The sequence below is a fragment of the Salmo salar genome, chromosome ssa22, assembly GCF_905237065.1.
Source record: "Salmo salar chromosome ssa22, Ssal_v3.1, whole genome shotgun sequence".
Lineage (NCBI taxonomy): Eukaryota > Metazoa > Chordata > Actinopteri > Salmoniformes > Salmonidae > Salmo > Salmo salar.
This window is the reverse complement of record NC_059463.1, coordinates 41,367,705-41,393,508: the sequence shown is the minus strand read 5'-3', so window position 1 is coordinate 41,393,508 and position 25,804 is coordinate 41,367,705. Positions and strand designations below refer to the sequence as shown.

The window sequence follows — 25,804 nt, the reverse complement described above, 5'->3', positions numbered from 1 at the left end:
AGGAGCCTCAATGAGGGTAGATTAGCAGAGCGACAGCAGACAGTCGTCAGATGGTGATGAGAAAAGTTGATAGGGGGCCCACGATGGGGGGCCTTGCCTTGATTGGGTAACCGATTAAAATGTAAAAACAGCATAATAGCTGAATGTGACTGGTCAATGGTGTGAGTTAGGGGCTGGGCCCAAGCCCATGGGGAGCCCATGAGGTCAATGTTTTATTTCATCCATTTTAGATTAAGGCAGTAACGTAACAAAATGTGGAAAAAGGGAAGGGGTCTGAATACTTAACGAAAGGCACTGTATATATAGATGAATGGCATAAATAAAACAAATACTCAGCAATCTACACACATTACCCCATAGTGACAAAGTGAAAACAGGTTTTTTGACATTTTTGCAAACGTATTAAACATAAAAACTGAAATACTTTATTTACATAATGATTCAGACCCTTTGCATCCTGTTTCCATTGATCATCATTAAGATGTTTCTACAACTTCATTGGAGTCTACCTGTGGTATATTTCAATTGATTGATTGGACATGATTTGGAAAGGCACACACCTGTCTATATAAGGTCCCACAGTTGACAGTGTATGTCAGAGCAAGAACCAAGCCATGAGGTTTTAGGAATTGTCCGTTGAGCTCCGAGATAGGAATGTTTCGAGGCACAGATCTGGGGAAGGGTACCAAAACATTTCTTCAGCATTGAAGGTCCCCAAGAACACAGTGGCCTCCATCATTCTTAAATGGAAGAAGTTTGGAACCACCAAGACTCTTCCTAGAGCTGGCTGGCTGGCCAAACTGAGCAATCAGGGAGAAGGGCATTGGTCAGGGCGCTGACCAAGAACCCGATGGTCACTCTGACAGCGCTCTAGAGTTCCTCTGTGGAGATAGGAGAACCTTCCAGAAGGACAACCATCTCTGCAGCGCTCCAATCAGGCCTTTATGGTGGAGTGGCCAGACGGAAGCCACTCCTCAGTAAAAGTCACATGACAGCCTGCTTGGAGTTTGCCAAAAGGCACCTAAAGGACTCTCAGACCGTGAGAAACAAGATTCTCTGGTCTGATGAAACTCTTTGGCCTGTGTGCCAAGTGTCACGTCTGGAGGAAACCTGGCACCATCCCTACATTGAAGCATGGTGGTGGCAGAATCATGCTGTGGGGATGTTTTTCAGCGGCAGGGACTGGGAGACTAGTCAGGATTGAGGGAAAGATGAACGGAGCAAATGTTAGGGTTGAACTGGCTATTTGTATGCATAACCTTTATAATATACTGGGGAAGCTATGCTAAGTACATAAACTACGAGTAAATCAACTGTTGAAGACAAGAAGAACTACAACCGGCAACAGGAAGTGCGTCACGACGCTGGGATCAGCCTACACGCCGACGACAGGAGGAGCAAGTTTAAACCACGCTCCTCCTCCCTCGGACAGGCCAGCATTGAGCGGGAAATATCTCTCAGTATAAAAGAGAGAACAATAGGATGTGACGCCCTCTTCTCTGTTTTGCCCTGCGAGGTAAAACAGCGAGACCGTATATATATACGAACCACACATATACCACGCACGTGTTTGCATTAATTAAAGTACAGCTAAATCAGAAGTTACTATGTGCTGACTATTTTGTTCTGTTACCAGAAACGAACTGTCGTAACATTAACACAAAGTATAGAGATTCTTGCAGGGAACTGGATTTGGTTGTCTGCCAGTGCCTTCTTCCACCAGGACACATGCATCTGAATCCAAGATGGCGTAGCAGTCAGAGACGTCTTTGTCCTGTCCCTTGTATATATCTTTTTACATCTTTTTCTTCGCATATCTTTTTAAAATATTTTCCTAAACCTCAACTTCTAAGTACTCTCCTGCAACCCGCCCAACCCACTGTGGCGTGGATCTGTTTTTTTTCTAAAGTATTTCTATTTACTTCGGATCTGGAATCCCTCAACTGAAGCTAGCCAGCTAACTACCTACCAGCTATCAGTCAGCAAACCATTGCTAGCGGTCATCAGCTAATCTTTAGCTCGGAAAGCTCTCACCAGTTCGAACAACATGACTCAAACCAGAGCTTAACGGACCTATTATTATTATTTATTTATTTATTTTCCCCATATCCCTGGATTCCTACTGCAAATTCTGAACATTTTCATCTGGATCTTCGCAACTAGCTAACCGCAATCCCGGGTGACTACTCCTGGCTAGCGTTTCAATCCCTGAGCAAGCGCCAATTAGCCTGAAGCTAGCCCGGCCAGGGCTCCTGTGCTACCAGCGAAGCCCACTCCTGGGCTACAATATCCGGACCCCTTCTACTGCCGGTACGGGGCACGGAACCCCGCCGATCCTCTACGACTGGAATACCGACATAATCTGCCCGGGGATTCCAACAGGCCCCTCAGGCGCGACGTCCGCTGAAGGCCCATTCTGCTAACCGCGGCCTACTAGCTACCTAGAGTTACTTAGAACCCTACTAATTCCACGACTGGTCTATCGACGTCAACGCACGAAGAGGCAAAAACAGACTGACCCCCATGGCGACGTCCCCTAAAGGCTAACTTGCTAGCCCCGGTCTGTTAACTGCTAGCTTGCTTGCCCCGGTCTACTAACTGCTAGCTTGCTTGCCCCGGTCTGCTAACTGCTAGCTTGCTAACCCGGTCTGCTAACTGCTAGCTTGCCAGCCCCGGTCTGCTAACTGCTAGCTTGTTTAGCCACGGCCTACTAACTGTTAGCTTGTTAGCATCGGCCTGCTAACTGTCTGAATCGCCGTGTCCCCAGTAAACCCAACCACTCACTGGACCCATATGTTCACTTGGCTACGCATCTCTCTAATATCAATATGCCTCGTCCATTACTGTCCTGGTTAGTGATTACTGTCTTATTTCACTGTAGAGCCTCTAGCCCTGCTCAATATACCCTAACCAAACATGTTGTTCCACCTCCTACATATGTGATGACATCACCTGGTCTCATCATTACTCAATGCCTAGGTTTACCTCCAATGTACTCACATCCTACCTTACCTTTGTCTGTACACTATGCCTTGAATCTATGCTATCGTGCCCAGAAACTTGCTCCTTTTACTCTCTGTTCCGAACGTGCTAGACGGCCAGTTCGTATAGCCTTTAGCAGTACTCTTATCCTATTTCTCCTCTGTTCCTCTGGTGATGTGGAGGTTAATCCAGGTCCTGCAGTGCCTAGCTCCACTCCCACTCCCCAGGTGCTCTCATTTGTTGACTTCTGTAACCGTAAAAGCCTTGGTTTCATGCATGTTAACATTAGAAGCCTACTCCCTAAGTTTGTTTTACTCACTGCTTTAGCACACTCTGCCAACCCGGATGTCTTAGCCGTGTCTGAATCCTGACTTAGGAAAACCACCAAAAACCCTGAAATCTCCATTGCTAACTATAACATTTTCCGCCAAGATAGAACTGCCAAAGGGGGCGGTGTTGCAATCTACTGCAAAAATAGCCTGTAGAGTTCTGTATTACTATCCAAGTCTGTACCCAAACAATTAGAGCTTCTACTTCAAAAATGTCCCCTTTCCAGAAACAAGTCTCTCACTGTTGCCGCTTGCTATAGACCTCCCTCTGCCCCGAGCTGTGCCCTCGATACCATATGTGAATTGATTGCCCCCATCTATCTTCTGAGCTCGTGCTACTAGGTGACCTACACTGGGACATGCTTAACACCCCGGGCTATCCTACAATCTAAGCTTGATGCCCTCAATATCACACAAATTATCAATGAACCTACCAGGTAAAACCTCAAATCCGTAAACACGGGCACCCTCATAGATGTCATCCTAACTAACTCGTCCTCCAAATACACCTCTGCTGTTTTCAATCAAGATCTCAGCGATCACTGCCTCACTGCGACCAAACGACCACCCCTCATCACTGTCAAACGCTCCCTAAAACACTTCTGCGAGCAGGCCTTTCTAATCGACCTGGCCCGGGTATCCTGGAATGACATTGACCTCATCCCGTCAGTAGATGATGCCTGGCTATTCTTTAAAAGTGCCTTCCTCACCATCTTAAATAAGCAGGCCCCACTGAAAAAATGTAGAACTAGGAATAGATATAGTCCTTGGTTCACTCCAGACCTGTCTGCCCTTGACCAGCACAAAAACATCCTGTGGCGTTCTGCATTAGCATCGAATAGCCCCCGTGATATGCAACTTTTCAGGGAAGTTAGGAACAAATATACATAGGCAGTTAGAAAAGCAAAGGCTAGCTTTTTCAAACAGAAATGTGCATCCTGTAGTACTAACTCATAAAAGTTTTGGGACACTGTAAAGTCCATGGAGAATAAGAGCACCTCCTCCCAGCTGCCCACTGCTCTGAGGCTAGGAAACACTGTTACCACCGATAAATCCACTATAATTGAGAATTTCAATAAGCATTTCTCTACGGCTGGCCATGCTTTCCACCTGGCTACCCCTACCCCGGTCAACTGCCCGGCACCCTCAACAGCAACCCGCCAAAGCCACCACCATTTCTCCTTCACCCAAATCCAGATAGCTGATGTTCTGAAAGAGCTGCAAAATCTGGACCCATACAAATCAGCCAGGCTAGACAATCTGGAACCTCTCTTTCTAAAATTATCTGCCAAAATGGTTGCAACCCCTATTACTAGCCTGTTCAACCTCTCTTTCGTATTACCTGAGATTCCCAAAGATTGGAAAGCTGCCACGGTCATCCCCCTCTTCAAAGGGGGTGACACTCTAGACCCAAACTGCTACAGACCTATATCTATCCTATCCTGTCTTCGAAAGCTAAGTTAACAAACAGATTACCGACCATTTCGAATCCCACCGTACCTTCTCCGCTATGCAATCTGGTTTCAGAGCTGGTCATGGGTGCACCTCAGCCACGCTCAAGGTCCTGAACGACATAACCGCCATCGATAAGAGACATTACTGTGCAGCCGTATTCAGCAACCTGGCCAGGGCTTTCGACTCTGTCAATCACCACATTCTTATTGGCAGACTCGACAGCCTTGGTTTCTCAAATGATTGCCTCGCCTGGTTTACCAACTACTTCTCTGATAGAGTTCAGTGTGTCAAATCAGAGGGCCTGTTGTCCGGACCTCTGGCAGTCTCTATGGGTGTGCTACAGGGTTCAAATCTCGGGCCGACTCTCTTCTCTGTATACATCAATGATGTTGCTCTTGCTGCTGGTGATTCTCTGATCCACCTCTGCTCAGACGACACCATTCTGTATACTTCTGGCCCCTCTGGACACTGTGTTAACTAACCTCCAGACGAGCTTCAATGCCATACAACTTTCCTTCCGTGGCCTCCAACTGCTCTTAAACGCAAGTAAAACTAAATGCATGCTATTCAATCGATCGCTGCCCGCACCTGCTCGCCCGTTCAGCATCACTACTCTGGACGCTATGACTTAGAATACGTGGGCAACCACAAATACCTGGGTGTCTGGTTAGACTGTAAACTCTCCTTCCAGACTCACATTAAGCATCTCCAATCCAAAATTAAATCTAGAATCGGCTTCCTATGTCGCAGCAAAGCGTCGTTCACTTATGCTGCCAAACATGCCCTCGTAAAACTGACCATCCTACCGATCCTCGACTTCGGTGTTGGCATCTATAGAATAGCCTCCAACACTCTACTCAACAAACTGGATGCAGTCTATCACAGTGCCATCCGTTTTGTCACCAAGGCCCCATACACTACCCACCATTGTGACCTGTACGCTCTCGTTGGCTGGCCCTCGCTTCATACTCGTCGCCAAACCCACTGGCTACAGGTTATCTACAAGTCTCTGCTAGGTAAAGCCCCGCCTTATCTCAGCTCACTGGTCACCATAGCAGCACCGACTCGTAGCACGTGCGCCAGCAGGTATATCTCACTGGTCACCCCCAAAGCCAATTCCCCCTTTGGTCGTCTTTCCTTCCAGTTCTCTGCTGCCAATGACTGGAATGAACTGCAAAAATCTCTGAAGCTGGAGACTCATATCTCCCTCACTAGCTTTAAGCACCAGCTGTCAGAGCAGCTCACAGATCACTGCAACTGTACATAGCCCATCTGTAAACAGCCCATCTATCTACCTACCTCATCCCCATACTGTATTTATTTATTTATTTATTTATCTTGCTCCTTTGCACCCCAGTATCTCTACTTGCACATTCATCTTCTGCACATCTACCATTCCAGTGTTTAATTGCTATATATTAATTACTTCGCCCCCATGGCCTATTTATTGCCTTAACTTACCTCATTTGCACTCACTGTATATAGACTTTTTGTTTTCTTTTGTTCTACTGTATTATTTACTGTATGTTTTGTTTATTCCATGTGTAACTCTGTGTTGTTGTATGTGTCGAATTGCTATGCTTTATCTTGGCCAGGTCGCAGTTGCAAATGAGAACTTGTTCTCAACTAGCCTACCTGGTTAAATAAAGGTTAAATAAAAAATATTCTGCCCCGTACGTTTCGGATGATACACAGACCCTAAAGAGGGACAGTGGAGCCAAGTGGTTGAACCCTGACACCAACGATCGCAAACGCAATACCAGACCGTGCAAACTGGATCCACGTGGCCGAAGAGGTCATGTGACCAACCACATCCCTAAAAACATAAACCCTGCCCTAGTAATTGAGATCATGCCCCCTAAAAACATATCCGTAAAAACATGGATAGCCTCTTCCCCCACCTTCAACATCTGATCTGAGAGCAGTGGCCAGCTTTTCCATACAGAGTTGTCTTGTTCCTAGCAGTAAGTCTTCAGGATGGGGCGGCAGGTAGCCTAGTGGTTAAGCGTGTTGGGCCAGTAACCATAAGGTCGCTGGTTTGAATTCCCAAGCCGACTAGGTGAAAAATCTGTCGATGAAAGGCACTTAACCCTAATTGCTCCCGTAAGTCTCTCTGATGACTAAAATGTAAGACAATCTCTGGTAGGAAGAAGCATCAACTGTGGTGTGGCTGCTTTCCTCCAAGACCTGCTGTAATCCTTGCCAGGGGAGATGAAAAGTTTCCTGTTGGGGTGTATTCTCAAGGCTTTGCAGTAGTCTTAGGTTAAAAGACTGGGATACAGTTGGAATGTGTGAGTGCACAGACTGTTGGAATGCATTGAATTTCACGTGCACTTGTTTTGTTGCGTTTTATCTCGTTGTGGTGGAAGGCTGGCTCTGAAGCCAAGGGGTAACATCGCAGAAATGTTCATTCAACTGTCGTACTTCACCTGCTTTTCACAGGCCTCTGTAAGGCAGAGAGCCAAGGGGCTTAAATCTAGGACTTGACAGAGATAAGTATACAGCAGGTGTGACAGCCAGCCTTCACATCTATTATTGGAAGAGACACATTCTTCTTCTGTACAGTCTGTATGGCACTGCCATCACAGGAGACCATTCAGGAACAGAGACATGTTTTTCTCTAGGCCGGCAGTGGCCCAGGCGGCTGTCTGTTTCGAAGAACCTCGCCACCATCACCGTTGGCATGGCAACCAACACTGACTTGCTTCATGACGAAAACAGTGCTTCCTGATACTATGACTCACTTTGAGATCTCTGTGCATATTGACTAGGCTAACGTTATTTCCAAACATACCCTCGTAAAACTGACCATCCTACCGATCCTCGACTTTGGCGATGTCATTTACAAAATAGCCTCCAATACCCTACTCAACAAACTGGATGCAGTCGATCACAGTGCCATCTGTTTTGTCACCAAAGCCCCATATACTACCCACCACTGCGACCTGTACGCTCTCGTTGGCTGGCCTTCGCTTCATAATCGTCGCCAAACCCACTGGCTCCAGGTCATCTACAAGACCCTGCTCGGTAAAGTCCTCCCTTATCTTCGCTCACTGGTCACCATAGCAGCACCCACCTGTAGCACGCGCTCCAGCAGGTATATCTCTCTGGTCACTCCCAAAGCCAATTCCTCCTTTGGCCGTCTCTCTTTCCAGTTCTCTGCTGCCAATGACTGGAACGAACTACAAAAATCTCTGAAACTGGAAACACTTATCTCCCTCACTAGCTTTAAGCACCAGCTGTCAGAGCAGCTCACAGATCACTGCACCTGTACATAGCCCATCTATAATTTAGCCCAAACAACTACCTCTTCCCCTACTGTATTTATTTATTTTATTTTGCTCCTTTGCACCCCATTATCTCTATTTCTACTTTGCACTTTCTTCTACTACAAATCTACCATTCCAGTGTTTTACTTGCTATATTGGATTTACTTTGCCACCATGGACTTTTTTTGCCTTTACCTCCCTTATCTCACCTCATTTGCTCACATTGTACATAGACTTATTTTTCTACTGTATATTTGTTTTACTCCATGTGTAACTCTGTGTTGTTGTATGTTGTCGAACTGATTTGCTTTATCTTGGCCAGGTCGCAATTGTAAATGAGAACTTGTTCTCAACTTGCCTACCTGGTTAAATAAAGGTGAAATAAAAAAATACATTTGAAGGTATTTTCATAAATATCTGTTTTACCGTTTAGAAATGAAAGCACTTTATGTATCCATTTGACTACATTTTCTTTTGGGGGGAGACAAATTCATTTATAGTGTATTATTATTACTATTATTATATTTTTTTTTATTGAACCTTTAACCTTTATTTAACTAAGAAAGTCAGTTAAGAACAAATTATTATTTACAATGATGGCCTACCCCAGCCAAACCCTCCCCTAACCCGGACGACGCTGGGCCAATTGTGCAAAGCCATATGGGACTTCCGATCACGGTCAGTTGTGATATAGACCAGGATCGAACCCGGGTCTGTAGTGATGCCTCTAGCACGAAAATGCAGTGCCTTAGACCGCTGCGCCACTCAGGATCCCTTTTAAAGTAGTTAAAAGTTTAGTATTTGTGACTACAAGCTTGTTGGATGCATTTTCAGCTTGTTTTGGATGATGTTTTGCTCAATCGGAACTGCATGGTGAATAATGTATTGTGTCATTTTGGAAACACTTTTATTGTAAATAAGAATAGAAGATTTTTCTGACACTTCTACATTCATGTGGATGCTACCATAATTATGGATAATCATGAATGAATCATGAATAATGATGAGTGAGAACGTTACAGAGGAACAAAGATAGTACCACCCTGCAAAAAAACAGGGAGGGTAAAACAAAAATGTAGCTCAGTTGGTAGAGCATAGCGCTTGTAACGCCAGGGTAGTTAGTGGGTTTGAGTCCCGTGACCAGCCATACGTAAAATGTATGCACACCTAACTAAGTCACTTTGTATGAAAGCATCTGCTAAATGGCATATATCATTATTTATTATTAGATCAGACTAACCTAGTAATTTGCTTGTGATACAGCTTTGATAAACGGGTTGAGACCAAATAGAGACTACACTGAGTCAGTCATTTGTGTCAATAAATGAGGGTCAACACTTGGATCACGAGCCCCGTGTCTTATCTGATAAGCAGGTCACCACCTGGGGAGGTATCCAGACCACCCACTGAGATGGAGGGTGAAATAGTTCTGGAACACCAGTGGCCCAGTTCAGATACTTCTAGAATGCATTTGGAGAGATTTTAAACTGGGACCAGTGGCGGTCACTGCTGTTTAAAATGAGGGAGGTCAATTTTAAAGCTATTACATGATACTCAAATTTCCCCTATACCCATCATGAGGTTGCTACAACCTAGCCAATGAATGAATGTTTACAACGTACAGTTGAAGTCGGAAGTTTACATACACCGTAACCAAATACATTTAAACTCAGTTTTTCACAATTCCTGACATTTAATCCTAGTAAAAATTCCTTGTCTTAGGTCAGTTAGGATCACCACTTTCTTTTAAGAATGTGAAATGTCAGAATACTAGTAGAGAGAATGATTTATTTCAGCTTTTATTTATTTCATCACATTCTCAGTGGGTCAGAAGTTTACATGCACCCAATTAGTATTTGGTAGCATTGCCTTTAAATTGTTTAACTTGGGTCAAACGTTTCAGGTAGCCTTCCACAAGATTCCCACAATAAGTTGGGTGAATTTTGGCCCATTCCTCCTGACAGAGCTGGTGTAACTGAGTCAGGTTTGTAGGCCTCCTTGCTCGCACACACTTTTTCAGTTCTGCCCACAAATGTTCTATAGGATTGAGGTCAGGGCTTTGTAATGTCTTGAGATGTTGCTTCAATATATCCACATAATTTTCCTCCTCATGATGCCATCTATTTTGTGAAGTGCACCAGTCCCTCCTGCAGTAAAGCACCCCTACAACATGATGCTGCCACCCCTGTGCTTCACGGTTGGGATGGTGTTCTTCGGCTTGCAATCCTCCCCCTTTTTCCTCCAAACATAACGACGGTCATTATGGCCAAACAGTTCTATTTTTGTTTCATCAGACCAGAGGACATTTCTCCAAAAAGTACGATCTTTGTCCCCATATGCAGTTGCAAATCGTAGTCTGGGTTTTTTATGGCGGTTTTGGAGCAGTGGCTTCTTCCTTGCTGAGCGGCCTTTCAGGTTATGTCGATATAGGACTCGTTTTACTGTGGATATAGATACTTTTGTACCTGTTTCCTCCAGCATCTTTACGAGGTCCTTTGCTGTTGTTCTGGGATTGATTTGCACTTTTCGCACCAAAGTACGTTCATCTCTAGGAGACAGAGGTCTAAAAAAAAGACATTCTGAGGTCTTGATTTTCCCATGATGTCAAACAAAGAGGCAGAGTTTGAAGGTAGGCCTTGAAATACATCCACAGGTACACCTCAAATTGACACAAATTATGTCAATTAGCCTATCAGAAGCTTCTAAAGCCATGACATCATTTTCTGGAATTTTTCAAGCTGTTTAAAACCTGTTAAGGTATAGGGGGCAGTATTTTCACTGCCGGATGAAAAACGTACCCAAATTAAACTGCCTACTACTTGGGCCCAGAAACTAGAATATGCGTACTATTAGTAGATTTGGATAGAAAACACTCTGAAGGTTCTAAAACTGTTTGAATGATGTCTGTGAGTATAACAGAACTCATATGGCAGGCAAAAACCTGAGAAAAATCCAGCCAATTGTAGTTCTTCTTTTGAATCCCTATCAAAACTACAGTGTCTGTGGGGTCACGTTGCACTTCCTAAGGCTTCCATTGGCTGTCAACAGCCTTTAGAACGTTTTTTCATCCTTCTCCTGTTACTGGGCAGAGAATAGTAGCTCAGTCAATGAGTGGACTGCCTGAGGACAAAGGGCTTGGTGATGCGCGAGCCCTCGAGCGAGCCATTCCTTCTTTTTCTCCTGGAATGAATACGCTATTGTCCGGTTGGAATATTATCGCATTTTTACGTAAAAAATACCCTAAAGATTGATTGTAAACAACGTTTGACATGTTTCTACGAACGGTAATGGAACATTTTGACTTTTTGTGTCTCGAATTACACTCGCGCATTATGCCTTTGGATAGTGATCTGAACGCACAAACAAAACGGAGGTATTTGGACATAAATGTGGAGTATTTCGAACAAAAAGAACATTTCTTGTGGAAGTAGGAGTCCTTGGAGTGCATTCCGCCGAAGATCAGCAAAGGTAAGGAATGATTTATAACACTAATTCAGAGTTTTGTTCATGCCAGAACTTGGCGGGTAGCTGTATCGCTTGCATTGATGGTTGAGCTATATACTCAGAATATTGAACAATGTGCTTTCTCCGTAAAGCTATTTTAAAATCTGATACAGCGGTTGCATCAAGGAGTAGTGTATCTATAATTCTTTAAATAATTGTTATATTTTGTCAACGTTTATGATGAGTATTTTTGTAAATTGATGTGCTCATTCACCTGAGGTTTTGGTGGGAATACATTTTCTGAACATCACGCGCCAATGTAAAATGCTGTTTTTGGATATAAATATGAACTTTATCGAACAAAACATACATGTATTGTGTAACATGATGTCCTAGGAGTGTCATCTGATGAAGTTTGTGAAAGGTTAGTTCTTCATTTTAGCTGTATTTTGGGTTTTTGTGACACATCTCCTTGCTTGGAAAATGGCTGTGTGGTTATTTTTGTCTATGTACACTCCTAACATAATCTAATGTTTTGCTTTTGCTGTAAAGCCTTTTTGAAATCGGACAATGTGGTTACATTAAGGAGAAGTGTATCTTTAAAATGGTGTAGCGGAACGCCTGTCCTCAACAGGTTTTAAAGGCACAGTCAACTTAGTGTATGTAAACTTCTGACCCACTGGAATTGTGATACAGTGAATTGTAAATGAAATAATCTGTCTGTCAACAATTGTTGTAAAAATGACTTGTATCATGCACAAAGTAGATGTCCTAACTGACTTGCCAAAAGTATATTTTGTTAACAAGAAATTTGTGGAGTGGTTGAAAAAATAGTTTTAATGACTCCAACTTGAGTGCATTTCAAAACTTCCGACTTCAACTGTTGGTGCACACAGGTGCACACAGGCCTTGCACACTCTTGCCTGCATCTAGCTGATATAGGGTGTAATTATTAGTCCAACAGTTGCAAACAAGATAAATGTTTTTCAACAGAATTGGCGGAATGAATACACCCCTGATCACTCGTAAACACAATTCACTTTCATAGCAGCCACGTTGTATTCCTTCTCGCATCTATGCGCTCTCCTTTTCTCACATTTTCTCTTCACTTGTGGACTTCAATGCACAACACATCAGCTGTATGTGACCAGACAAAAAACCTTCCCAAGCCAAACCATATAATAACTGCAACACACAGCCTAAATCGTTGACACCATATTAGTTAAAGTAACATCATAGTCAACATAGCTAATAGAACTAACATGTTAGTAAACCTGCTACAATCATGCAGTAAGGTTACAGTGTGCAGTCAGTAAGCAGTTTAGCACGGGCCCTGGTGGCAATCAATTAGTTAAACCAAAAGCTTACATTGACTTGGAAGAGTTCCAGTGTTGTGTTGGATAGTCATAGCCAGCTAGCTAACACAGCATCCCTCTGTTTGAGCAGGGTGTTTCAGTAGGCTAAACTAGCTAGCTGCATTTGCTAGCTAAGTAAGTGAAACTGGAGAAAAAAAACGATGTAATCTCAACTATTGTCTTTCCCTCTCTTTGAGTCAACTACTCACCACTTTTTATGCACTGCAGTGCTTGCTAGCTGTAGCTTCAGTACTAGATGTATTCTCTGATCCTTTGATTGGGTGGACAACATGTCAGTTCATGCTGCAAAAGCTCTGATAGGTTTGAGGACGTCCTCCGGAAGTTGTCATAATTACTGTGTAAGTCTATGGAAGTGGGTGAGAACCATGAGCTTCTTAAGTTTTGTATTGAAGTCAATGTACCCAGAGGAGGACGGAAGCTAGATGTCCTCCGGCTACACCATGGTGCTACCCTACAGAGTGCTATTAAGGCTACTGTAGACCTTCATTGCAAAATAGTGTGTTCTAATCAATTATTTGGTGATGTGATTATATTTAGTATAGTTTTATCTAAAAATTATAACTTTTTAAATGTTTTACCATTTTTATTTGTAAGAAATTCACTGAGGAGGATGGTCCTCCCCTTCCTCCTCTGAGGAGCCTCCACTGACTGGGACAGATAGAGCTCTTGAACCAGGGTTTGCCATGACATGTATTTATGAATTAGGATGCTGTTACCTAATGATGAACACAATATATTTCCTTCCCTGAAACACAGGATTTCTGTGATAAGGGTCCATATAGAGTTATTATATTGTTGGTATGGTGTAACATATGTTGAATATCTTAACATGGACAAATGCTGAATAAACAAACGTTATATATTACTCACCTGTTGTTATTTAGTTGAATGAATGTATTACCAAAATATAAAAGATGTACTGATTCTTATGAATGATATGCCATGTCGTGATTTTTTTGATAGGTATAGTCCAAAGGGTCAATGAAAATTCGTCCATATTACATAACAGTTTGTCATTTTCTCTTTAAGTGAAGCCTTAAAAAGTAAATATGTAGTCCATGTAGTACACGTAAGAAGTGTAGCACTCATGAAGAGAGACAGGCCGCAGCCTGTTTTAGGTGACGCAAGATCCGGAGATGAGGGGCAAACGAGCGCAGTAGTTGAGGCGCCACGTCGGCAGAACCAACAAGATAAACAGTATACTTTTTTTTTTAGGAAAAGTTTGAAGCCTCGAAAGTACGATTATACGTGCGTTGAAATAGAGGGCAGGGCGTTATTAGTAAAGAGCAGCTTTTAATATATATTTTTTAACAAAAGTAAGAACTCGGAGGCGGAACATTGCGATAGTATTTCTCAAGGAGACAAACGAGCGCACCAGTTATTCTTTGTCCCAGGTGCGTTGTTTTTTGAAGACGTAGCATTCCCTTCTGCAAGCGGCCATCGGAAAGTACTGGAAACATGGTGAAGGTAAGGATTTGTCTGGCCTATTATATCGATTTCATTTTCACAATGCATTCCTATGTGTTTCGACAAGTAAAGTGATACTGCATATAGATTGGGGTATGATAAAACCATTGCGTACGAACGAAATGCCAAACCGAAGTGATTAGATGCAGAGTGATGCACAGCTAGTCGTTTTACACAACAGGTTAAAAAACCCAAAATAAATATAGTAAAAACGATATATATAGTCCCCCAAATGATTGACGTTTTGCTTTTCGTTATCCACTTTTCGTGCGTGTTATTCACTCAGCGCAGCATACGTATTCCAAACAGAGCAGAGCTTTCACGACGGGGTGACTTTTTAAGACCCTTGTTTTTAAAAACCTGTAGCCTTGGCTCCGTCTTAATTTTTCTTTGATTAACAAAGGGGCATTAATCTACACGAAACAACCAAGGATTATAGCCTATGGTTCTACAACAAGAGCAAGAACTTTTAAGATCAACAAGCACAGGTTTGGAACATTGTTTGCTTGACGGGGCCCGTCAAATTGAATGTTTTGCGCAAGTAAGCCCCAATAATGGCCTTTCTAATATGCTGTTACTTAACCTACGTATTATGCACGTAGAACGTTTTTCATGGCTGCTCAGTAGGCCTACAGGGTAAAGCCTGAACGCACCCCCAACGTGGCAGCGAACATTTTGGATCAGAAAATGTACACCTATATTTCTATTGAGAAATGTATTTCCAAGTGAGTTTGATTATACTCTTTTGATTTTGCCTGCAGAGATGTTGCCTAATGCTTATAGGGCTAGTGGTGGTTTAACAACTTATAGGATATACTACTTGTATCTATTATTATAATTTCTTATTTCTTTTCTGTGTCAGAAGGTGAATGCCACCCCAGAGTCCCAGCCTGAAGGTTGTCTCATTGGAGAAGAACCTGAGCCCACTGAAAATGACCCCACATCAGGTAACTAGGCACAGAACACATCAACAGTGCACTCTGCATTGCGCAATCTTTCTCTGCTGCATCACTCTTGGTGGGCATTTTTAAAGTGCCAGTTTGTCAAGGGACCCTTTAATCATCTGGGATATGGTGCAATTCAGGTTAAGGGTTGGCTGTTGCTATTTAAGCAACTTGAGAGATGTATCAAGGGAATATGTTTGTTTGTGCAAGAGGAAGGGTAAGGGTTTTACTGCGTGTCAGTCTCTCTGTCTTGTGGAAAGATTTTTCAGTAAGTGCATTATGTAGAATACCTCAGTGTTGACATATGTTGCTATTGTTTAACAATATGATTCAATGTGTGTAGGTATAAGCCTATTTCTAAAAAGCAGCCTCTCTCCAAGCACAACCTGTTTTCTGTCTGGTCTCACACTCTCTGGTAACTGTCAGTCTCATAAACATGACATGTGGTCCTCACTCTTTCTTGCTCTCTGGTCTGTCTTTCTGAAACTCTACCGAGGTGTTTTTTTTATGTGTGTGGTCTTTCTAAAAGCTATCTCTTTCTTGTAGATGAGAGAAAGGATGAAGGGAAGGAGCACCCCGTGGCCCAGCCAGGCATGATCTGGCGGGTCGGGGGTGGCCTGTTCAGCGCCAGTAAAACGATGGTGGGAGCCACGGTAGGAGGAGTCGCCTGGCTGGGTGGGAAGAGTCTGGAGTACACCAAATCAGCAGTCACCTCTGTCCCCTCGATGGGCGTCGGCCTGGTGAAAGGGGTTGCTGGGGGCGTGTCATCGGTTGCCGGGGGCGTGTCATCGGTGGGTTCCACTGTAGCCAGCAAAGTTCCGTTCAGATCCAAGACTAAGGACAAGGCAGAGTGAGGAGGAGGAGATGGACACAACACACAATGCATTGCCCCCCCCCACCCCCCCGACTGAGCCATAAGAGGATGTGATGAGTTGAGACAAAGCTAGTCACCGTGTTTTCAAAGTTCAATGGACATTTATTTTTCTTCTGTTAGTTTGTACAGCACATTCACTAAGTTGTACTTAGGGAACTTGTTCAGTAGTGCCTTCTGTAGCCTCCCTTTTTCCCTGTTTTTTTTGTTGTTTTCTTAGTCTGTAACCATGTTTTTATGCAAGTAAAGTCAGATCGTATAAACATTTTTAAATCACGACAGCTGTGATGGAAACAGGTAGTTTTGGTAATTTGCTATTTAACGCAACTGTTATTCTGACAGCTATAGGTAGAGTTGAAAATGCGAAGAAACATATTGAACTTGAGATTTTTATTCGGTACATGAAAACTGAAGTGAAAAAGTACATTTTGTGTGCACTACGTCGTCACGCACTAACTTATCTGCAACAAGTATGTTTGGAGGAAACACCATTGGTGGGGAAAAAGCGTGTTTTCTTTATTTGAATATTTGCATGAAAATCTGTCGCCAATTGGATGGAAACGTAGCTGGTGTTGAGGGAGATTCATGTTATTCAGGGCAGGGGTCACACGTCCCTTTCTCTGCTGTCCTTGACCCCCGTTCCCCCTCGACACAATTTCGCTATGCAATGTGTACAGGGGCTCGTCATCCAATACAACATGGGCCCCTGAAGCCTTAAGACATTGTCTAGCAGTTCGAGAGAGACAGACATGCTAAGCTGGGTTCTTCTCCAACCAACTAAAGCCTGGTTTATGATGTGCTGGTATTTTTGTTTGTTCTTTTTGTGAGCGCTGTCCTAACACAGAACATTGCTCGTTTCAAAATGCTACAGTGAACATGTGTTGAAGATATAGCTGTTTGGGACTTTTGAAAGGAGTTTGATAGCATTTACAAAATAAGAGTTGGAGGTGCTATGATTCCGAGAGAGACAATAGCCCTGTTGGGTTGCGGTGGTGGCATAATGATATGATCACTTTAACCTTTGGTTTTTCAATTGATTCATATATGAACTGGAAATGTCATCAATTTTATATAAAAAAATATATTTACTGATGAAGGGCTAGTTTCTCTACTGCCTGTCTGTTTTGGCCCCTTTTTTTAATGTTTGTGAATATTTCTATGGAAATTCAGCATTTCAATGCAACATTTTGGGTTTGTCTACATTCTGGCATGACTGGGCTGTTGCTGGTAGAGAATGCTGATGTGAATGTCTTGTATGTTTACTTTCCGACATATTATTAAAGTGTCATAGGGAAGTTTAACTTTGCCCCTGTGTCTTAATCACAACTTGATGTACCTTGTGGTTTCAAGTCAAAGGCTGCCCAAATCTGTTCTTTTGCTAAATTATTGGTCAATGAACTAAGCAGACCAGACCCAGCTGCTATTGCATTGGTGCCTATGGGAGAGCATTTTTGTTCAATGGTAAACTGCCTGAGTAGGACATCTTCATTTATCCACTGTCTTTGGTACCACATCACTAGATGAGGGTAGTCCATTGGGAACTGCATTTCTCTAATGGCATCTTACTCTAGTGTAATGTCTATGTTGCCATGTTGAAAGTCTGAGTGTTGCTGAGCCTCAAGGGTCTGAGTGTTGGGGTCACTATGGAGTCCTATTATTAGCCTGGGTGCCAGACTTGCTGCATGACACAGCACTACATCACTATGGACAAGACAACAGGTTGACTAGTCTATAGCTCAAACTGGCAACCAGCCAGACAAGATATAGAATCCTCTCTTGACAGTTATTTTTACTGCTCTACATGTACCAAAAGATGTGCTAAATGACAAATGATCACATGTCTATTTCAACAAGCTGCTGATAAACCAATGGTATCTTGTATGTTATGTCTCAGGGAGGGATGTTTACAGATGCTTACCTGCTCCATATCCTTGCTGTCAGTCTGGAACCAAGATGGTCTCTCTTCAAGTCAACTATTTCCAAACACAGAAGCAGATGAGAATGAGTGTCCCAGCTAAATGATTGTAATAACTTTATTACCAATATCTCTTATGAAATAATTAATCAAACGTTGCAAATTCCTAAACAGAAATTAGAATACCCTTAGAAATTGGACAAGATGGAACCACACATTAAAAAGTCAAGTGTACAGAGAGTTGTTTCAACCATTTAATTTCAGTTGAAATAGAATGGTCTACATAGACAAGCCGAGAGAGGTATACTGTATATACAATATATATTATTTGAACATCATGTATATCTGAAGGCTATTTGTTGGTAATTCTGTAAAAACAAAAGCAGCCATACACAGTGCCAGTGGGAAAACCCCCAAAAACAATGTACAAAAGCAACATACTGTTATTTATGGAAACATAACCTGCATGATACCAGTCAACATAACATACACTAGCATTTTCAAACTGAAGATTGACGTCCTGCCTGCTGGTCACTGATATTACATTTGAGGGAGTTGACATTACACTATGGAAAACAGTATAAAGGCATGTAATGGTAATACATCTTTCAGAATCTGGTGAATCTAAGAAGAATGTTTTCCAACGGAGGTGTCTCCAGCAGACTGCTGGATAGATGGAACATTACTGCTGTGTGTCTAATACTGTATAGTATAGGACACTGGTCTACCAACAGAAGTACCACTGACCTCGTCTAGGCACTTCATATTCTATACCCAGAATAGCATTCATTCTTCACCCTCCATTTTAGCAGAAATTAAGAAACATGGTGGGAAAATAACACATGATGAACAGCCATATGCTATTACACACACTTTCGCTACAGAGAGCTGCTGGTTTGATTTGACCAATCCACTTGCTGCGTCCTCATGGTTAGAGGTCAAAGGTAAACACTAAAGGTAATGGGTGACCCAGATTTAAATATCAGGTCTCCTGTGAAATGGTTATATTATTCGTCTGTCTGCTCTGTCAGAATAAGTCCAGAAGGAATTTGTCTTCAGGCTATCAGTCTGTTTCACACATACAGTACAGAAGTAAAGCTACAGTCTAACAGTCTTACTGACATATTTACATCATCAGTCAAGTTCAACCTAGGTGGGGAATTTAGAGTCCTAACCTTGGGCTCCCAAAATTAGATTACGATAAGTCCAAACTGATTTCAACATTTTTTCAAATTTAAATAATACATTTTGAGATCACAAATCTGAATACTCAGGGACTTTCATGTCACATCTCATACAGGAACAGAGGCTTTTCCTTGATACAAAAATGTAAAATATTTATTTAAACATCTATGTACAGTATGTATAATAATATCCATCTGTGACGGCAGCAGCTTATGAAGACACAGCCATCCTCTCATCCTACTGACCCGTACTCTTCTGAAACACAGAACAAAGGAAACATTATTATTATGCTTTACTAAGTAAATACCAGATGGGTTTACAATATCACAATGCAGAATCACTGATAAACTGAGTGTAAAATAAATAAATAACGTTTAAAAAAGTCTTGACTTTTCCCCCTACTAGCTCTGACTTTGCTGATAGCTACATTATTGAGGAAAAATGTACTTACTATGACTGTGATATGTGGTTGTTCCACCTAGCTATTTTAAGATGAATGCACAAACTGTAAGTCTCTCTGGATAAGAGCGTCTGCTAAATGCCTAAAATGTCAATGTTGAGTCAGTTATACTATGCTCCTAAAAGTCTAACTTCATGAACTCAGAAACATGAATATTCCGATTTTTTTGTAACTTATCGATCCACCCCAGAGACATTACATTCTGTTTTCTACAGTCTATGTTAACACACACATTGACCCCTGACTTACCTGTTTATTGTGTCGCTGCACCTTGAAGGCGTAAGACAGAGAGTCGTTGTCTCTGGCCACTTCCTGTTCCAACTCCCGTCTCCTCTTCCTAGACCTGCACCCGGCCCCACCCCGGACCAGATAACCTGGATACTGAGGCACAGCAAAGTCATGGGCACATCCTGTCCGACAGAGTTCCTGATTGGACGATTGGGCCTGTTCTGCACAGCCTGCAGTGACAAAGAGAAAAACAGAAATAGACACATAAGAATTTCCTCCTCAACATAATACTGTAAGTGACTGTTGTGTCTAGTCTGATATGATATACCGTGTCTAGTCTGATATGATATACCGTGTCTCGTCTGATATGATATACCGTGTCTAGTATGATATGATATACCGTGCCTAGTATGATATGATATACCGTGTCTAGTCTGATATGATATACCGTGTCTAGTATGATATGATATACCGTGTCTAGTCTGATATGATATACCGTGTCTAGTCTGATATGATATACCGTGCCTAGTCTGATATGATATACCGTGTCTAGTCTGATATGATATACCGTGCCTAGTCTGATATGATATACCGTGTCTAGTCTGATATGATATACCGTGTCTAGTCTGATATGATATACCGTGTCTAGTATGATATGATATACCGTGTCTAGTCTGATATGATATACCGTGTCTAGTATGATATGATATACCGTGTCTAGTCTGATATGATATACCGTGTCTAGTCTGATATGATATACCGTGTCTAGTCTGATATGATATACCGTGTCTAGTCTGATATGATATACCGTGCCTAGTCTGATATGATATACCGTGTCTAGTCTGATATGATATACCGTGCCTAGTCTGATATGATATACCGTGTCTAGTCTGATATGATATACCGTGTCTAGTCTGATATGATATACCGTGCCTAGTCTGATATGATATACCGTGTCTAGTCTGATATGATATACCGTGCCTAGTCTGATATGATATACCGTGTCTAGTCTGATATGATATACCGTGTCTAGTATGATATGATATACCGTGTCTAGTCTGATATGATATACCGTGTCTAGTCTGATATGATATACCGTGTCTAGTCTGATATGATATACCGTGTCTAGTCTGATATGATATACCGTGTCTAGTCTTACTCTGAGTGTATATTGGTCCAGGTCGTGGTCTAACTCCCCTGGGTCCCGTCTGCTCCTCACCGTTCACTATTACACTTCTGTTTTCTCTACCACGGCCTGGATAGAGGAGAAGAGAGGGGGAGGAGTAAAGGAGAGTGGGAGGGGAGGGTGAGAGGAGAGTAGAGGAGGAGTTAGAGTACGCTCACTTTGCAGTCATGGTGTGATAACAACAGGAAAGGTGTTTTAGGCCATGGTCCTTGCTCACCATGATGACTGTTGGTCCCGCTGTGTTTTCTACCAGTAGAGGGCGACGTCAGCGGCTTGACCGCATTCACATTCAGACCCTCAATAGGACTGTTTGGCACAGCAGCTAGTAAGCCTATCAGAAGAGAGACAAGTAATAATGAGCAGGTGTGAGAAAGAGAGATAGCAACACAGAGAGGAGACAGACAGAAAGCAAGACATAGATAGAGAGAGAGAGATAGAGAGAGAACAATACAAAGAGAGGGAGGGAGAAAAATACTTACTGAGTCCTCTGTATCTTGACAGCTGCTGGTAGATTTGTCTCATCCTCTCTATGTTGAGTCGGCTGGCCTCTGCATGGTTCACCATAGGTATGGGGTAGTCCACGCCGACCACACACCTGGCCGCCGACTGCACCTCTATGGGGGCGTTCCAAGGGTCGTAGATGTACTTGTCTGGCATGTCTTTCAGGACAGGTAAGTATCGCCTGCAAGCAGAAGAAGAAATTAAAACAGCCCATCGCCAGAGGAATTGGTTCAGCACCACATACAGACAGCAGTCAGACAGACTTACAGAACAGCCTTGCCAATGTATGACTTGTTAAAGCAGATACTTTGATACTTTATGCTTTGATACTTTGTGTGTGTGCATGTTGTTTGTGTGTGTGTGTGCATGTTGTTTGTTTATGTGCGTGAATTTAGATATACCAACCTGATGAAGTCTCCTTCTGGATCTATTTTTCGTCCAAAGCCCACAGGACAGTAGCAGTGGAAGAACTGCTGGAAGAAGGAACTGCAGGAGTAACACATCCAGCTGCCTGCGTTCACACTCCAGTCTGCATCCAGGAGCAGCTCCTCAAACACCTGACAGACAGGTAAACATAGTCAGATTCACAGAACAACAACACACAGTCATTCACACATAATGTCTCTACAGTTTTCTTCCTCCCCCTTCCCTCTCTCTTCTTTCATCCCCTCCTCCTAGCTAATCTACATGTCTTCTCTCCTCCAACCCTTATCTCCCTCCCTCCACCCTCCTCCTCCTCTCTCTCATTACCTTCATGCCCTCCTCCCAGCTGATCCACAGGTCTCCCCGGGTCAGGAAGCAGGCCACGGCGTGTCTGGCCAGGTGGTGGATCCATCCTTCCTGCCTCAGCTGGGTCATGATGGCGTCGATCCAGGGGAAGCCCGTCTTGGCCTCGGCCCACTTGGCCAGCGCCTCTGTGTTGCGGTCCCAGGGGATGCGGATACAGATGGGGTTGCCCTCCATCTTGTCGAAGCGAGGGTTGTTAGTGGCAGCAGTATAGAAGAACTCACGCCACAGCAGCTTGTCGTAGAGGGAGATGGGAGGACTGTTGTTCGTCTTCACCCGAGGTGAGGACAGAGAAGAGAAATATAACACAAACAAAAAATAGAAACAACCTTGCGTGATAGTTGTGATGATTGTGAGTTGGGGTTAGTGTTCAGTAGGGATAGCTGTGTCTAATGTACACTACCTCCTTGTACAGCTCTGCCAGTTTGCTGTAGAAGAGTCGACTGGACAGACATCCAAAGCGGAGGTAGGGGCTGAGACCCAGAGGACTGGGCAGCAGGGGGCTGGCGGTCTTCCTGGGATGCTCAAAATTCACCTGCCATGTCTGGAGAGAGAGAAAGGTTTAATATATGATACATATATGATATAAAACATTAGTCTGAGTCTGTGTGTGTCTGTGTGTGTGTGTTACGTACTGTGGAGAGGTCAGGTCGAAGTTGTTTTTCTACCCTGGTGAGAGCTTCACTCTCTCCTCCAGACCACACAGCTGGAGCCAAGCCCTCAGTGTCAAAGCCTGGGGAGGGAAACAGGCACACAGCATGTTTAGACACTTGCGGTAAAAGTATTGTGAAATTGTTTTTTTCACAAGTATGGATTTCAATGGGAACAATTGTGAACTGTCTTACCCAGCTCCTCCAGTAGGGGCACTCCATACTTGTCCCTGTGGTTGTCTGAGACGGGGGTGACACATCGACCCATGCTGGCCTGGGACAGAGCCTCTACTGGGGAGTCCGGGGGCAGCATGGAGCCCACCAACATCTGGAAACGCTTGAAGGTGAGAGGAGGGTGACTCCCGTTCAGCTCCATGATCCTACAGAGAGGAGAGGAAGAGAGGGTTTCAATTCAGGGCTCGTTTTAATCCAAGCCTCCATGTGAAAATGTCACCCGGGTGTCCCACTCACTTGTCCAAGTCGTAGAGTGTGTGTGAGGTCCTGCTGACCACCTCCACTCCAGCCTCTGTGGCCAGCTTCTTAATGGCTGCATCCCTCTCCTTACCGAATGGCTCAGAGTCACACTCAAACGTCAGCTGAGAGATGTTCCAGTCCTGAGAGGAGAGGACACAGCAAACACTGATACAGTATGGTGGATACAGTCGGAAATGTACATACCCTTAGGTTGGAGTCATTAAAACTTGTTTTTCAACCACTTCACAAATTTCTTGTTAACAAACTATACTTTTGGCAAGTCGGTTAGGACATCTACTTTGTGCCTGACAAGTAATTTTTCCAACAATTGTTTACAGACAGATTATTTAACTTATAATTCACTGTATCACAATTCCAATGGGTCAGAAGTTTACATACTCTAAGTTGACTGTGCCTTTAAACAGCTTGGAAAATTCCAGAAAATGATGTCATGGCGTTAGAAGATTCTGATAGGCTAATTGACATCATTTGAGTAAATTGGAGGAGTACCTGTGGATGTATTTCAAGGCCTACCTTCAAACTCAGTGCCTCTTTGCTTGACATCATGGGAAAATCAAAATAAATCAGCCAAGACCTCAGAAAAAGAATTGTAGGCCTCCACAAGTCTGGTTCATCCTTGAGAGCAATTTCCAAATGCCTGAAGGTACCACGTTCATCTGTACAAACAATAGTACACACGTATAAACACCATGGGACCACGCAGCCGTCATACCGCTCAGGAAGAAGACACGTTCTGTCTCCTAGAGATGAACATACTTTGGTGCAAAAAATGCAAATCAATCCCAGAACAACAGCAAAGGACCTTGTGAAGATGCTGGAGGAAAAAGGTACAAAAGTATCTATATCCACAGTAAAACGAGTCCTATATTGACATAACCTGAAAGGCCGCTCAGCAAGGAAGAATCCACTACTCCAAAACCGCCATAACGAAGCCAGATGGTTTGCAACTGCACATGGGGACAAAGAGTGTACTTTTTGGAGAAACGTCCTCTGGTCCTATGAAACAAAAATAGAACTGTTTGGCCATAATGACCGTCGTTATGTTTGGAAGGAAAAGGAGGAGGCTTGCAAGCCGAAGAACACCATCCCAACCTTGAAGCATGGGGGTGGCAGCATCATGTTGTGGGGGTGCTTTGCTGCAGGAGGGACTGGTGCACTTCACAAAATAGATGGCATCATGAGGTAGGAAAATGATGTGGATATATTGAAGCAACATCTCAAGACATCAGTCAGGAAGTTAAAGCTTGGTTGCAAATGTGTCTTCCAAATGGACAATGACCCCAAGCATACTTCCAAACTTGTGGCAAAATGGCTTAAGGACAACAAAGTCAAGGTATTGGAGTGGCCATCACAAAGCCCTGACCTCAATCCTTTAGAAAATTTGTGGGCAGAACTGAAAAAGCGTGAGCGAGCAAGGAGGCCTACAACCCTGACTCAGTTACACCAGCTCTGTCAGGAGGAATGGGCCAAAATTCACCCAACTTATTGTGGGAAGCTTGTGGAAGGCTACCTGAAACGTTTGACCCAAGTTAAACAATTTAAAGGCAATGCTACCAAATACTAATTGAGTGTATGTAAACTTATGACCCACTGGGAATGTGATGAAAGAAATAAAAGCTGAAATAAATCATTCTCTCTGCTATTATTCTGACATTTCACATTCTTAAAATAAAGTGGTGATCCTAACTGACCTAAGACAGGGAATTTTTACTAGGATTAAATGTCAGGAATTGTGAAAAACTGAGTTTAAATGTATTTGGCTAAGGTGTATGTAAACTTCCGACTTCAACTGAATTTGCTGTCTCTGGGTTGAGGGTTTGGGTGAGGGGAGAGCGTATGGGTGAGGGGAAGACTGTAGGGGTGATGGGGTCTCACCTTAAAGAGTCGGGGGAAGATGTTGGCCGGCTGGCCTCGGATCACAAACAGACGGGAGTTGAGCTTCTGGAGGCTTGCATCTAGATCTTCCAGACACTGCAGCAGGAACCTGAAACACAGGAGTGGGAGGACAACCGTCACTATATGGCCATGCAGGAGAGGACACTGCTTTATGGGCATTCTCACAGTGTGAAGAGACTCATGTTTGTGAGTTAAACCTGACACTATGTATGATTGAATAAAACCCTAATAAGTCCCACTAAATAATACATTATTTAGAATGAAGAACATGGTTGTGGGCCAGGATATAAATAAAAACTCTAAATTACTTTCCAAGAAGCAGACTGGTGCCCATTGACCATAATTAATATTAAGATGGTGATCGT

At 43.2% G+C, this 25,804-nt stretch overlaps 2 protein-coding genes across 6 annotated transcripts in view; one reads left to right on the top strand and one right to left on the bottom strand.

Annotated features, from left to right (window-relative positions):
• Positions 1–13,932: 13,932 nt before the first annotated feature.
• LOC106583492 (transmembrane protein 263) lies at positions 13,933–17,438 on the top strand. 3 transcript variants are annotated; one of them, XM_014167733.2, is made up of 3 exons: positions 13,933–14,322; positions 15,188–15,269; positions 15,813–17,438. In XM_014167733.2, exons 1-3 carry the CDS (start codon positions 14,314–14,316, stop codon positions 16,118–16,120), a joined length of 399 nt encoding a protein of 132 aa, XP_014023208.1. In that variant the 5' UTR covers positions 13,933–14,313; the 3' UTR covers positions 16,121–17,438. The 3 variants fall into 3 exon arrangements, with proteins under 3 accessions (XP_014023208.1, XP_014023207.1, XP_014023206.1); XM_014167732.2 differs by having other exon boundaries at positions 13,940–14,322; positions 15,185–15,269; XM_014167731.2 differs by lacking the exon at positions 13,933–14,322 and adding an exon at positions 14,392–15,047 and having other exon boundaries at positions 15,185–15,269.
• An 846-nt stretch (positions 17,439–18,284) lies between these two features.
• LOC106583488 (cryptochrome-1) overlaps positions 18,285–25,804 on the bottom strand; it is a 12,747-nt gene continuing 5,227 nt past the window's right edge. For all 3 annotated transcript variants that reach the window (XM_045705438.1, XM_014167722.2, XM_014167723.2), the window contains exons 3-14: positions 25,419–25,527; positions 23,520–23,662; positions 23,244–23,428; positions 23,034–23,131; positions 22,802–22,942; positions 22,363–22,668; positions 22,018–22,169; positions 21,591–21,793; positions 21,329–21,442; positions 21,085–21,180; positions 19,947–20,155; positions 18,285–19,492 (exon numbers count right to left, since the gene is read on the bottom strand). In XM_045705438.1, the coding sequence (XP_045561394.1) occupies positions 19,475–19,492; positions 19,947–20,155; positions 21,085–21,180; positions 21,329–21,442; positions 21,591–21,793; positions 22,018–22,169; positions 22,363–22,668; positions 22,802–22,942; positions 23,034–23,131; positions 23,244–23,428; positions 23,520–23,662; positions 25,419–25,527 (1,774 nt within the window). In that variant the 3' untranslated portion in view covers positions 18,285–19,474. The remainder of the gene's footprint in view (positions 19,493–19,946; positions 20,156–21,084; positions 21,181–21,328; positions 21,443–21,590; positions 21,794–22,017; positions 22,170–22,362; positions 22,669–22,801; positions 22,943–23,033; positions 23,132–23,243; positions 23,429–23,519; positions 23,663–25,418; positions 25,528–25,804) is intronic.

Coding starts and splice junctions, on each gene's coding strand:
- LOC106583492 (XM_014167731.2), top strand. Junction 15,270..15,812: donor TGAAAATGACCCCACATCAG/GTAACTAGGCAC, acceptor TCTTTCTTGTAG/ATGAGAGAAAGGATGAAGGG.